At 44.5% G+C, this 13,597-nt stretch overlaps 2 protein-coding genes across 2 annotated transcripts; one reads left to right on the top strand and one right to left on the bottom strand.

Annotated features, from left to right (window-relative positions):
- The first annotated feature begins 2,806 nt into the window (after positions 1-2,806).
- Positions 2,807-13,024, top strand: ora1 (olfactory receptor class A related 1). Its single transcript, XM_076024848.1, has 2 exons — positions 2,807-3,007; positions 4,835-13,024. Exon 2 carries the CDS (start codon positions 10,615-10,617, stop codon positions 11,590-11,592), a length of 978 nt encoding a protein of 325 aa, XP_075880963.1. The 5' UTR covers positions 2,807-3,007; positions 4,835-10,614; the 3' UTR covers positions 11,593-13,024.
- On the bottom strand, positions 4,663-5,738 carry ora2 (olfactory receptor class A related 2). Its single transcript, XM_076024850.1, has one exon. The coding sequence runs from the start codon at positions 5,736-5,738 to the stop codon at positions 4,797-4,799; it is 942 nt and encodes a 313-aa protein (XP_075880965.1). The 3' UTR covers positions 4,663-4,796.
- Positions 13,025-13,597: the final 573 nt, after the last annotated feature.

Here is a 13,597-nt window from a genome sequence, read left to right as displayed (position 1 = left end):
CATTCAATTTTATTCATCAATATGTCTGATCTATATTCAAAACAAGTGTTTCTGCAGAATCCTATAAATATTTTGGTGAAAACTCTTTTGACTTGCAAGTTGCAAAACAACCTCATTGTGTTGCTTTGGAAGTTAGTTTATTCTGAAGTGTGAATATGAAGACAGTTCCTCACCGTCGCGACTAAGCAGCTCTTCAAAATATCTGCCTTCCGTTCATTTGGAAAAGTTCTGTGTTAGAGGCAGGTTCTCCTTCTCACACAACTTTTGGTATGAAATCCAAAGTGTAAAATCACTTCATCATTTGGTTTAATATCTGTCGTTAACACAGCTACGGTTGATGTATCTTCCTATCCAGGAGCTGCTCTCTTCATCTTCAACACCAAGCTGAGGGTTAAACTCCTCAAGCATGCAATGCAGAAACAACTGGCATTGCAAAAATGCATGTAAAACGTGCAGACATTCCTCATTTGAGCTGTTTAGCGGAGACCTGATTCGATGCAACATTTATTCATATTTTATTCACAATTTAGAGAAGCAACCATGGTGCTATGCAGGACCTTAAATGTTGTCTTGGGAGTTGAGTTCAACTTTTAGACCTCAATCTCGAAGCCCGACATCTTTTAAACTGCACTCGTTTTATGAGATTAATATCTGGGCCCTGGGTTTATGCATTCAGACAGCAATACAGCATGAATCCCTCTTGGGAATACTGGATTGGCTCATCAAAGGCTAAATCTCTGCAAACTGACATTCCAGTGAAGCCCATTCCTCCCCGACACACGTTTATTTCTCTCTTGAAATCTCCCTCTCTCTCTCTCTCTCTCTCTCTCTCTCTCTCTCTCCACCCCCCCCTCCCTCTTTCAAGAAAATGAGACTACCTGAGTAAAGATCAAATAAAAAACAAGCTCTCCCTGGAGGAATAAATTATCAGTCACATATTTAGAGAAGACATTGCACATACTAATGTGCGGTTCACATCAGTGCAGTTTTGAGCCTTTACCTCGAACTACTATGACTCCCATCTCCCTGATGAATATCAATATTCAGTTGTTTCGCTCTTCTTTCAAATGGCATTTATGCTGCCTAGTTATGCAGATTCCCTTCTTTCTCTGTCGGCGCTCAATAAAAGCCCAACCTTTCCTCCCCTCCTCCACCACTTCCTCCTTTTCTTTAGCACTTTGCTGGCTGGGCACTTTGAATGTCTTTCAAGTCTCAGCACCTTACCTCAGAGCGCGGTTGTGGCAAGCAAGTTGCCCCCTGGGGCCAGGGAGTCTTTCAACCCCACCTCCACTCCACCTTCCTGGGTCCATGTCCTCACTAATGTACTTAAAATGGGTGTCGTCTGTTTCTTACAGCTGCCATCTCATCAGTGAGACACTTACTGTTTGAGCTCATTTTAACATAAAAAAAAAGGGGGGGGCGGGGGGGATCTCTCAAGTCTGTCGACGACGTGGGGGGGGGGGGGCTCCCCGAAATATACGGGACAGATACGGGACAACCCTATCTAGACCACAGATGGAAATTAAATGAGGTTTTGTCATTTTCCCTAAAAATTGGGACAAATTGTGTCTCGGGAGAGATTTTATTTTTCCTGGGACAGGTGGTGAAAAAAGAGAACAATTCTGGGGAAAACGGGACGGGTGGCAACCCTACTTGATACAAAGACAGGGAAACGGCTCGCTAACTCAGCCCTCTCATGCTAGCTGTAGTAGCATCAATCTCAACGAACCACATTTAGGGTTTCATCTCAGGGAGTCAAAATAGTTGTTAGTTTAATGAAAGAGCTGGCACGCGCTCAGGACATAATCTGCTTAAGTCTTATACGGGGAGGAAAAGCTAGAAGTTAATAGTAGAACACCTTAGTCTTCTAATGTGCATGCTTTACAGCAACATCCTTAATCAATATGAAATTAGTTTGCCCAGGCTGAGTCCGAACAGGGCGAACCTCGACCTAAACTCTGCCGCACCATCTCACTGCTGCTGGGCTGCATTCCAGGCAAGCTGAGACACGACGCGTCTGTTTGTTCTGTCTCAGGGAATCTGTTCAACTTGGTGGATGCACAGAAATGGGTCGCACGCTTACTGTAGAACTCCGTGACTCAAGGAGCAGCATGAATCACAGGCCAGTGTCACAAAGAGCATTGCTTTTATTTTTATTTATATTTTATTTTGCTCTCAAGAAAGCTCTGAAAACCACTTAAATGAAAGCTTTTGTGTAATTTGCTGGGGTTTTTTTCTCTTTACAGCAGAACTGCACTTGAAAGAATTATGAATTGAGTAGATCTTCTGATAAGTGCCATTCTTCTGAAGCATTCTACCACTTTGCTCACACAGGGAATAAACCCTCCAAACAACACACCTTGAAAAACATTGTTTGAAAGGAGAGCAGTGACGCGATCGTCAAGCACAATGAAAGGAGCCTTATTATATCTGTCATCTCTGTAAAGTTGTGGGTTTGGAAAAAATCTGCATGATATGTTTCATACAAGTGAAGCTCCAAAAGTCCTTAGATGGTCTGATCATTTAGACTGATTACAGATTTTGCCAAATTGTGCCTGTTTGGTTCACAAACACTAATCTTTCACCATTATCATGCTCACAGCCAGTGTTTGCCATGTTGCCCAAGCCGGATCAGTTTAGGCAGCAGAAGTGATTGCAGCGAGTTGTCAGGACTCGCGGCGCTTGTGTAATTAAAAAAAAAGAAAGAAAAAAAAAAAAAAGAAGCTTTTCAGGGTTAGGGTTAGGGGGGGTAGGAGAGGCCTTTAGCTTACCAAAGGGCAGATTAGGGTGTGGACTTGCTTCCATGTAGGAGGAAAGTGGGCGGAGTTTCCCCTTGCTGCCGCGACACCATTGGTGGACACGGGGGACAAAAATGCCTGTACCTGGTGCAGGTAAACACTCTGACATCTGGCTCTGCAGGAGCAGATAACCGGACGGTGTGTAGCGCTGACCTCCACCGCTTCACTTTAACCTCGCCGAGCTCTGGACCGGTTGACATTTTGCCCAGGTGTGTTTCCACGCAGGTTTGTGTTTTGTGTACGCTTTTGTGACTATGGGCAGCGAAAGAAAAGAAAGAACAGAGGAGTTTTCTTTGTGCTTGTTTTTCTTTAGTGAGCTCAGGTTGTGGCGCGTTGCTCTTTCGTCAGTTTCCTTTTAAATACCGTTCCTTTACTGCTCAGTTAAAAAAAAAAAAATCAGAGGGGGGTGGGGGTGCAATGAGTGAAGTTGTTTGACAGGTTTGTACAGCGGGTTTTGCAGTCACAGTGGGTGTCATTTGTGTGGGTTTGAACCGTTTGTGTTAAATGACGCTGGGCTTTGACTGGACTACATAGAATCCAGGAGGATGGAACACAGTCCAAACAGGTCCAGTCTTGTGCAGGGAGAGGCCTGGCACACCCTTCACACACACACACACACACACACACACACACACACACACACACACACACACACACGCACGCACGCACGCATGCATGCACACACCAAGAAAACCTGTTTTTTGCCGTGCGTTTGCTCCTTTTAACTTTTTGTCCACACTCTCAACCCAACAGAAAGAGAAAGAAGCGCCGAAGGGTGTCGCCGACGCGTCAGCCCGCTGATTCCTCACCGCCGGTGCCAGCGGCGCGTTCAGTGCTCTAATGAAACCGTCCGTGTGTTCTATCCTTCATTCCACCGGAGTCTGTTTAAAGTGCCAGTCAGATTTCAGTGGTTTGAAGAGTAAGACGCACGGAATTTCGTCGTCTGGCGGGAGCTTCTCCGGGAAAAAAAAAAAAAAAAAAAAACCTGGGCGGAGGGGGGCCACTTTCAACCGTTTTAACTCTTGCAATAAAAGGCAATGAACCCTACTGTGTGGCCTCTGGTGTCGACTGTTGTGCACAAGCACGGGGAGGCGGCTCTGTCCGTCCGTCCTGCCCGCTTCCCCCCACCCCCACACCACCCTCACCCATCCACCGACAGACCCTCTGATTGCGCTTCAGGCTTGTAGATCACAGGATGCTGGCAGCCTCACTTCATGTCTTTTGCACTGTCACTCACACACAGAGGTTGCTATGTCCTTGCGCTGCCTCTGCGCCGTTGCTCCTCCAAAGACATTACAATTACATAATTACTCCTACAGCCCCCACTTTCCCGCACCCACAGCAAACGTGTGTCAGCCTTTTCGTACAGGTGTAGCTGCACAGGACCGGTACACAATTGTTTGCTACCCCGCTATTGTATCAGGTGACTAATGAGCATCTTTGTAATCACTCCTTTTTCCCTCTGAAGAACACAGTTTCCCCCACAGGGTTCCAAAGCATATCTCTCTCTGGGACAATTAACCTGCCTCATTAAGACTGAACATTTCCCAGCTTCCATTCAAAGCCTTAATTATGGCTAAATGGACATTTGGAACTCATTTGACAGTTACTGAGTCACCCGGCTGTAATTTCCCCCATCCAATTAAGACGGGGATAATGTAACGACATAAACAAACTCCAACAGCACAGAATTGGACCAGCAGGGACTCAGCCAGACTTCTGTTTATTCACACATTCATGGTAACATTATTTTTTTTATTATTACTATTATTATTATTGTTATTCATACCATTGAGCATATTTTCAAATGTTTTTCTGAATCACAAATCCAAAACATTTAATACATATGGGGGGGGGGGGGGAATGGTGTTATTTAGCATTGAGATACTACAGATGCAGGAAGAGCTTGAGACATTATTACCTGATACCGACGAAGAGCCAATGACCCATTTGCGACCCGGTTGCTGCCCTACCAGAGATGAGCTCTCTTCGCTGGCCTCATGCTGTACACAGACTTGTTGCTTTCTCCTCAATAGGCTTCTCCTGGACGATGCACTTCAGGCGGCCATTCACCTTCCTGTTGGAGACGATGATGATCACGGGGCTCAGCGCCGCGTACAGCGAGGAGAAGAATATGCGCAGGTCAGAGATCAGCGGGGATCGCATGGTCTTTCTCACTGTGAGAGTGTAAACCCAGAGCCCATTGTCCACCCCGTAGAGGACCACGTACAAGGTCACGAGTGCGACCACGGCTTTGGCAGCGCGCTGCTTGCTTCTGTTTCCGCGGAGACCCTTCACTTGCCGACTGTGCTTGTAAAGGAAGACCAGGATGATCACGCTGCAGAGGGTCATGAGCGCCATTGGCACCACGTCTCTGCTAACCTGGGCTGCCCCGTTGGCTTCTTTGGAGAGCTTAGACGGGAAGTGGACGTAACAGAACTGCACGTTGATGCTGTGGGTCGTTTGGCTTGAGTCGTTTTTGGCGCCAAAGGAGAAGAGCACAGCGGCGGAGCTCATGCATGTGTTGATGAGCCAGAGGCAGAGGAACACGACACCAAAATAGTGGGCCACCACTGTGCGGAAGGAAGCCCAGCGCGAGCCGGGGGGAGCAATGCTCAGGCACTGGTAGGCGCTCAGGACGAAGGTGAGCCAGATGGACAGGGAGCGGGACGTCCGGTAGACGAAGATCACCGCCTTGCAGCCCACATCACTGAAGATGTTGGCCAGACGGAAGGAAGCCAGGGTCTCCAGCAGACTGCGGACGCCGACGACCAGCAGGTTGACAGAGGCCAGGTGCAGGACGATGGCGTCGGCCGGGAGGAGCTGCTTCTCCTGATAGAGGAGGAGGAGGAACGCCAGGATAATGGCAGTGTTACCTGGGACCCCCACCACAGTGAGGAACAGATAGAGCATCCCCCGGGCAAACAGGTCCGACTGCATCCCTGCAGGGACACAAATGAGTTCAAAGCAAAAGAGAACACTTAACATTTAAGTCTACATGTACATGTACATTTTCATGATTTACAACCTTTAGACTCACTGCATACTAGACAATGCTAAGTTCCATACAGAGCTCAAGGATTGGGCAACTAACTTCAAATGGTAAATATTCAAACAATATTGATATTAGGATTACATGTCAGTCTGCTATAGAATAGCCAATGAGAGGGAGCAGACAAGGAAACCATTGCACCCCCTAATCAACATCATTAGACACTGTGTGGCCAGCTGAGAATGATTTCCACAAACAGCCCATTTTGTTTCAGATTTGTCGCCAGACAGGACAAAGATGCCACAATGGAATGCTTAAAGTGTGTCTTATGATCAATCCAGACTTGTGTGTGTGTGTGCGTGCGTGCGTGCGTGCGTGTGTGTGTGCGTGCGTGCGAGTGTGTGTGTGTGTGTGTGCGTGCGTGCGTGCGTGTGTGTGTGCGTGCGTGCGAGTGTGCGAGTGTGCGTGTGTGTGCGTGCGCGCGCAGCCTTACCCGACATCAGTGGCTGGAAGTGGAGTGGACGTGGTCTATGATCGTCTCCACACATGTAGACAAGGTGTTTGTGTTCTTATACCTTCAGACAGGTGGCTGCTGTTGGATCTGATTTTCATGCTCCACTGGCTTCTCTTCCCTCTGACTCCAATTACTTGAGATCAATTCAGATGACTGCGCCTGTCCCCTCAAAGGCTTTCAAACAGACAGAATAACAGGAAGAAGAAGATGAGAAGCTGCATTTGGATACATTTGCTAGCTACAAAGTTCAAACCAATGGCCATGAAACGGTGCTAATGAGAGGCTCACAGCTCTGATGTCTAGTGTTTGCACTTAAAAACAGGAAAGACTTTATCAGTGCTGCTCTTTTAGAAAGTGTAGACTACTGGGCACTTTTTTTCTCTAATTACCGCTCCTATATTTAGATTTTCTTATATTACCTTTCACACCACTTTTGTATTTTTAATTTAAGCGATCAATTTTAAAAGCCAAGGCTCATTAAGGGGGCCTTCCTGTGTGGGCTGGTGTGAACCAACACCACAGTGTCCTCCAGTGGAGAACACCGAAACACAGAGATGTACTCCTGTCTGCGTGATTGAACAACCACACTGTGTGCTAATGTTTTCATCAGTGGTTTTGTAATTCACTCAAAATAATAAAAGTCTTCAAAATGGAAATAGTGTTTCTAGCTAATAACGTGCATGTCTGTCCTGTCGATACTTATTTAACTGTTGATGGGGGAACTACAGTGTTGTCGTGAGCCTAGTGTCTAACTACCAAGTCGGCATATATTGTGGGATATTTAATTTTTGGCCATTGTACACTTTTTAAAGCACAGCAATTTTTTTATTTTAATTTAATACAACCTTTTTTGGCCACATTCAGCTACCTTGAGTTTCATACATTTAATGTACATTTAATAAATGTAACCATTTATTCAGAGGTCTTTAGTCCAAATAATTTATAGATTCATATCCCGTTAATTACACTTTTTTTTTTAAGTCTCCCAGACATTTGTCTTGTTGCCAGGAGGTGTAGTCACACACCAACAAACTTGTGCACAACATGATTAATAGCAATTAAATGGAATAATTCCAGCAGATACATGCAATCTCAGACTGGTGCTGAGAAACTTGTTAATGTCCTCCAGATCCGGGGGTCACGGAGTTGTTGTGATTCTCCTATTGTGCCAGTAAAAGCGTCATACTCGCGTTAACGGGGGTGTAAATAAATACAGATGACACACAAGCTCATATTTGAGGTCGCTGAAGGTTGACTGCACTCTCGGCTTTTAAAATCCAGAAGGGTCCATCGATATGAGACAGGAGGCTGCTGAGCCAAAATCCTTTTAAAGCACATTTCAGCTGTGGGACAGATTAGCTGACACTGTGAGGGATGTGCTGCATATTCCAAACTCAACCAGCCAAATCTCATGGCCTCACTAGCATGCTTGAGGTACGAAAGGTAAAAAGGGAGGGAGGTTGGGGGGAGAAAGAGAAAAAGTGACATATCCCTGAACTGTCTTGGGTTGTGCGCAAGCAGCCAACTAAGATGGCTGGGACGTGACCTGATTTAAGAGCATATGGTGATGCAAGAAAGGCCGTCGGCAAATAAATTATGCATTGCAAGAGATTGTTTTCATTTGGACTGATATCATCGACAGCCTGAGAATGTTTAAGTGACCTTCCAGCATGGGTCTGAGTGACGTCTTTTACCGGACATGTGAGATCAATAGCAGTTAGCATTTTATCCATAATCACTTTACCCATTTAAAGTGGGTTTTCTAATGAGCTAACAGGAGGAGGGGGAAAAAATCCAATGTTAACCAAGGACAAAAATAAAAGCTTGAATTTTGAAACTGGCAGTTTAGACTGGATGATGCAGTCCCCTGAGAGAGACGTGCTTGAACTTGCCATTTTAATTAGCTCTCTGAACTTGCAAGCATGTAAAAACAACACAGACACACAATCACGCAGACACTAAAGGGAAATAACAAATCTGCTGGTGTTTCATCCCAAGACCCAATCCCAGGAGAAACAGCTTTTCAAACATCTCACTCGCAGCCCAGTTTGAAACTGAAGGAAACAACAGAGCAGCAGGTTGGACTGTGCGGAGTGTGAAACATATTAATAGCGGCCGACTACTTAAAAGGGAATAACAAACTCCTACTGTAGCACAAGGCAGCACGGTGGAGTAAATGAATAATGCCTGATTGTCCCTGCGCCCCCAATTAGTACAAACATGTGTTGTTACACAGCTAATTGTCTCGCTCCTATGTGTCTTTTAACATGCTCCCAGGACATGAGGGCGGGAAGGAGTGGAAGGAAAAAAGCAGCAGCTGTGCCCAAGAAATCCTCCTGACGGCTCATTGAGGGCATCATCAGGCGACGGCTGTACCAGCCGTAACCGCGCGCTGTGCTCTCACCTGCTGACTCTATTTTGTTTTTTAATCCAAAGGGAGATCTTTAACGAAGTGTCAGAAGACTTGCTTTCAGTGTTTTTTCAGTGTTTCAGTGCATATCAACCGTCATGGCAAAATTGACTGGCATTAAACCAGTCAATTTCCAGTATGAGCTCACATATCAAACATCCCAAAGTGGGATTTTATGATTTTCCCAACATTACAGGCCCCCTCCAGAATACTGTGAGGATGTTCAGCCTGGGGCATCTGCATTCATCTTGAACAGAAAAGGACGGATTTGTAACATTAGTGAAAAGATAAATATCATGTTTGTGCTTTCATGTCTTATTCCAACCCAGAAATGTTCTTTTTGGAGGTGGTTGGAAAGTCATATTGAAGCTCAAGGAACTTAATAACATATTCATATTTGCAAGTGTCTGAATCAATTTTACTTTGCACGATCGTGGCTTGAATGCATATTTTTTTTAAAGACATATAACAGATGTGATCTGGAGTTAACATATTTTTTCAGCAGCCAGTCTTAGCTGAGAATTTTCAATGCCCCCTTCGTATAAGATGGAGCAAAGTATTGACACACGTCCAGAGTAACAAAGCCTGAAGGAAAAGCAAGAAACTTTTTCATGTGGAGCCATGACAGTCAGTGTTCAGTTCCAGCTTGGGCCCTTTGGTGCCTGTCACTCCCTGCTCTCTATTCCTGTCGACTTCCTGTCACTCTTTTGCTGCCTCTGTCAACTGAAGGACAGCAGTGAAATGTAGCTTTTGTCCTTCTTTCACTTTCAAATTGAAACATGTCAGGAAGCTCAATACAGTTTGAGCAGAAAATCAGGCAAGCAATGCTCATTTTGTTACTTTATGTCTGAAAGAACATGGTACAGGTTAAAAAAAAAAAGAGAAAAGAAAAAAAAAGATTTAACCTTGTTGGTCTGCCCATTTCGAAATGTTAATTCAGTATTTCATGTTTTCTTCTTGAAAGCGCATACATTTGGTTAAGGAGAATTATCTTAAACCCACTCCGAGACAGCTAGGATAGACTCCCGCAACCCCCACAGCCTTGAGCACAGCAGAGGTAGTGACAGAAAACAGATGGATGGATGGATGGAACACATATTAGTATTGCCCATGTAAGGCATTGCACAGATAAGTGCTAATCAATATCCCAGTTGCCAGTTGGTCGGTTAGGTTGATTAATTAGTACATGGTCACATTATTCCACTCAGTCATAGTAAACAGATCCTTCATTGTGATAGTAATTTGTTAGTCTATTTAGTATAATAGTTAGGTCTGCTGTCTGGGTACGGTTAGCTAGCTGCTTTAAGCTAACCTGTGTATTTTCTCTTCTTCTACTGCTGTTGAAAGTGGTGAACTATCGCCATTCAAACACCAGTCTGCCAGGTAAGTAAAGGAATAGGCTGGCTCACTTATGTAAAGCGGACTCTTTGAATGTGGATGCAGTTCATACGACAAATGTAGTTCATACATCATTTCCTAACACATTATCTAACAAGTACCACACACTCTAATTCTCTTGTCCTGACTTTCTTTTACAAAAAGAAATACTTTGAAGCATTGCTAATCCTGTGTGGGGAGTGTGGTCCCTTTGCATCAGCAGCCCCATGAGACCATTTGATTCACACAGTTCACTGATTGTTTCCCTAAACTGTAGGCTGAACCCTGCCATTTTTGCATTGATCCCAGGGGCATTGGAGGATATAAATGATAATTACTACAGGTAATTAAACTGTTGAAGCATAACACACTTCGCTATCAGGTTAGTATCTGATCATCTCTTAGAACACCCAGTAGAAGCTGTTATTCATCATGCTTTGAATTTCTGATTCTGATTTTTCCCCTCTTCTGCATATTTTATAACAGAGTTCATTCTCTGTCTTGTTTTGCAACATGTGATGTGATGCAGGTCTTGGCGGTGGTGTTGGTGGGGGCATTCATGGATCTGTGTGTGACTATCAAAGGGGTCTCCTTCCTCTTGCAAACAGGCATGGGTATCCTGGGGAACACCGTGGTGCTCCTGGCTTACGGTCACATAATTTTCACCGAGACCAAGCTCCTTCCGGTGGACATGATCCTGTGCCACCTAGCTTTCACCAACCTGATGCTGCTACTGACTCGCTGCGTCCCCCAGACAATGACTGTGTTTGGGCTGAGGGATTTGTTGAACGATGCGGGCTGTAAGGTGGTCATCTACGCCTACCGCATCAGCAGGGCTCTGTCCGTCTGCATCACCTGCATGCTCAGCGCATTTCAGGCTGTGACCATCGCCCCGGCCGGGCCACGTTTGTCGAGGTTGAAGCCCGCACTGCCCTCCCTGGTCCTGCCCACCTTCGCCGGGCTCTGGCTTCTCAACATGGCCATATGCATCGCAGCCCCTTTCTTCTCCATGGCTCCACGGAATGGCACTGTACCTGCCTTCACTCTCAACCTGGGCTTCTGTCACGTGGACTTCAGGGACAGCCTGTCTTATGTGATCAATGGGGTGGCCGTCTCGGGCAGGGACTTTGCCTTTGTCGCTCTGATGGTGGGTTCGAGTGCTTACATTCTGCTGCTCCTACACCGCCACAGCCGCCAGGTGAGGGGAATACGGCGCTCCCAGGGTGGTGGTGCAGAGACGCGGGCAGCTAAAACAGTTATCACCCTGGTGGTTTTGTATGTGGTTTTCTTTGGCATTGATAATGTGATCTGGATCTACATGCTGACGGTGGCTAAGGTGTCACCGGTGGTGGCTGATATGAGGGTGTTCTTCTCATCCTGCTATGCATCTCTCAGCCCGTATTTTATCGTTTCTTCCAACAAAAAGGTCAAGGCGAAGATTATTTGTGCAGCCGAGCAAGACCAGCCGACAGTGGACAATTCAGAGTCGAGTGACAAATGACTCCTTTCCCCAGACATTCTGTCAAATAAGTTGCCCTCCTAGACCTTGTCATTGTAAGCTGTGCACTACAAATGACTGTAATTTAGCCGAGCAATGGGCCCAAGAGTAATAGTCCGCTACGCTGTTGACTTTCAGGTGTGTTTCTTATCAAAGCTGTAAATATTAGAGGGTGAACAGTGTAGGGTTGTGATGATTTTGTGTCAGTGTAAATAAATAGTACATCATATAGAATAATGTACCGTTTAGAGCTTAAACTAAGCTCAAATTCATCGATCTTGTCTCTTATTAATCAATTTTCATTTGTTCAAGTCATATTGCCAATTGTTCCAATGGGCTTGCCTCTCAGTGGTCACATGTTATAATTGTATCTGTCTTTTGTGATGATGTAATAATTATATTTGATGAGGGAGTTCAGAGTAACACTGAATATGAAAAGTAACTTTGTCATTTGTTGCCACGACAGTCACTTCCAGCTTGGCCCCCTTGGTGCCTGTCACTCTCTGCTCTCTAGTCCTGTCACTTTCCTGTCACTCTTTGAATGCCTCTGTCAAGTAAAAGGACAGAAGTGAAAGGTAGCTTTTGTCCTTTCCCCCCCCCCCCTTTCATTGAAACATGTCAAAAGGCTTGATACAGCCAATCTGAGCGGGACGCCAATTAAGCACAGCTTTATCGTTCTGATCCTCACTATTGTCTTAAATTGCACGTACCACTGAAGAAATTCAAAGTGTATGTCAAACCTGTTTGGGAAGTGTTCCTCTTGCATCGGCTACTCTTTAAGACCATTCAATGCATGCAGTTCACTGATTACAATCTTAAACTGTAGGAAGAACTCTGCCTATTTGGTACTGATCTCCATGGCCATTGCATTTACCAAACCCAATTAAACAGTGTAACAGTAAAAGGTTACACTGTTATAACCTTATCTGTGTCACTTTGGTCTGCTGCTATGTTTGAATGTTTCTTATGTGCAGTTTATTTACAAAGTGGTTCAATTTTCTCTCTTGTTTTGCAATCTGTGGTGATGCAGATTTTGTGACCCCTTCCACAACCAAAGCAGAGACCCGGGAAGCCAAAACAGTTCTGAAACTGGTGGTTTTCTGTGTTGTTTCCTTTGGATCGAAAATCTGATCTTGACCTATGCTAGGTAGCTCGGGTGTCATAGAGGTGTTCTTCTTCTCTTGCAACACATCTCTCAGCCCAACAAGAAGGTCAAGGTGCAGATTGTTTGTGTGGCCAAGCAAGACCAGCTGTCCGTAGACAATCCAGAGTCCAGTGACTAACGACTCCTTTTCCCAGACAGGCTGTCAATCAAGTTGTTCTCTCAGACCTTGTCATTTTAAACCCTGTACTGGAAATGACTGTTATTTAGCCGAGCAAGGGGCCCAAGAGTAATGGTCAACAATGTCAGTTAAAACAAATAGTACATCTTTTTTTTTTTTTTTTTTTTTTTCTTAAAGGGGGGATTGTTCTAAAAAAAAAAAAAAAAAGAAAGAAAGAAAGAAAGAAAAAAACTGTATAAAATTTAGATTTAGATTTAGATTTTACATTTAAAATGTGCGATGAACAATTAATGGATTATGAAAATATTAAATTACAAGTTTCCTGAATCCGACCTTTGTTTGCTTATGATGTTAATTTAGTTTATGTTGTTTATGCTTATGATGATTATTATTTGCATGAATACATATAACAACATCCAAAATGCTGTATTACGAGATTAAAGGTCGGTCTCACATTTGCTTGCTGTTCCATGGATTTTCTGTGTTGTTATTTCTCGATTTACTATAGTTTGCCTCATTGGCTAAATTTTTTTTCCAAACATGTTCAGGAAATGTGCCTTGGACATATTCACTTCCCGTGCTTTGTCTTGCAGGCAAAACTAAAAAGACCTCGAAGTCCATGACATTTCCCCCCGATAAAATATTTACATGATTTGATTTCCAGACTTTATTTTTAGACTGATAATGAAGATTAATATCACATTTTGCCGCAACATTGAGAAAGT

Source organism: Nelusetta ayraudi, unplaced genomic scaffold (assembly GCF_046127955.1).
Source record: "Nelusetta ayraudi isolate G7.1 ecotype Tasmania unplaced genomic scaffold, CSIRO-AGI_Nayr_v1 ptg000017l, whole genome shotgun sequence".
NCBI lineage: Eukaryota > Metazoa > Chordata > Actinopteri > Tetraodontiformes > Monacanthidae > Nelusetta > Nelusetta ayraudi.
This window is presented reverse-complemented; position numbering and strand designations above follow the sequence as displayed.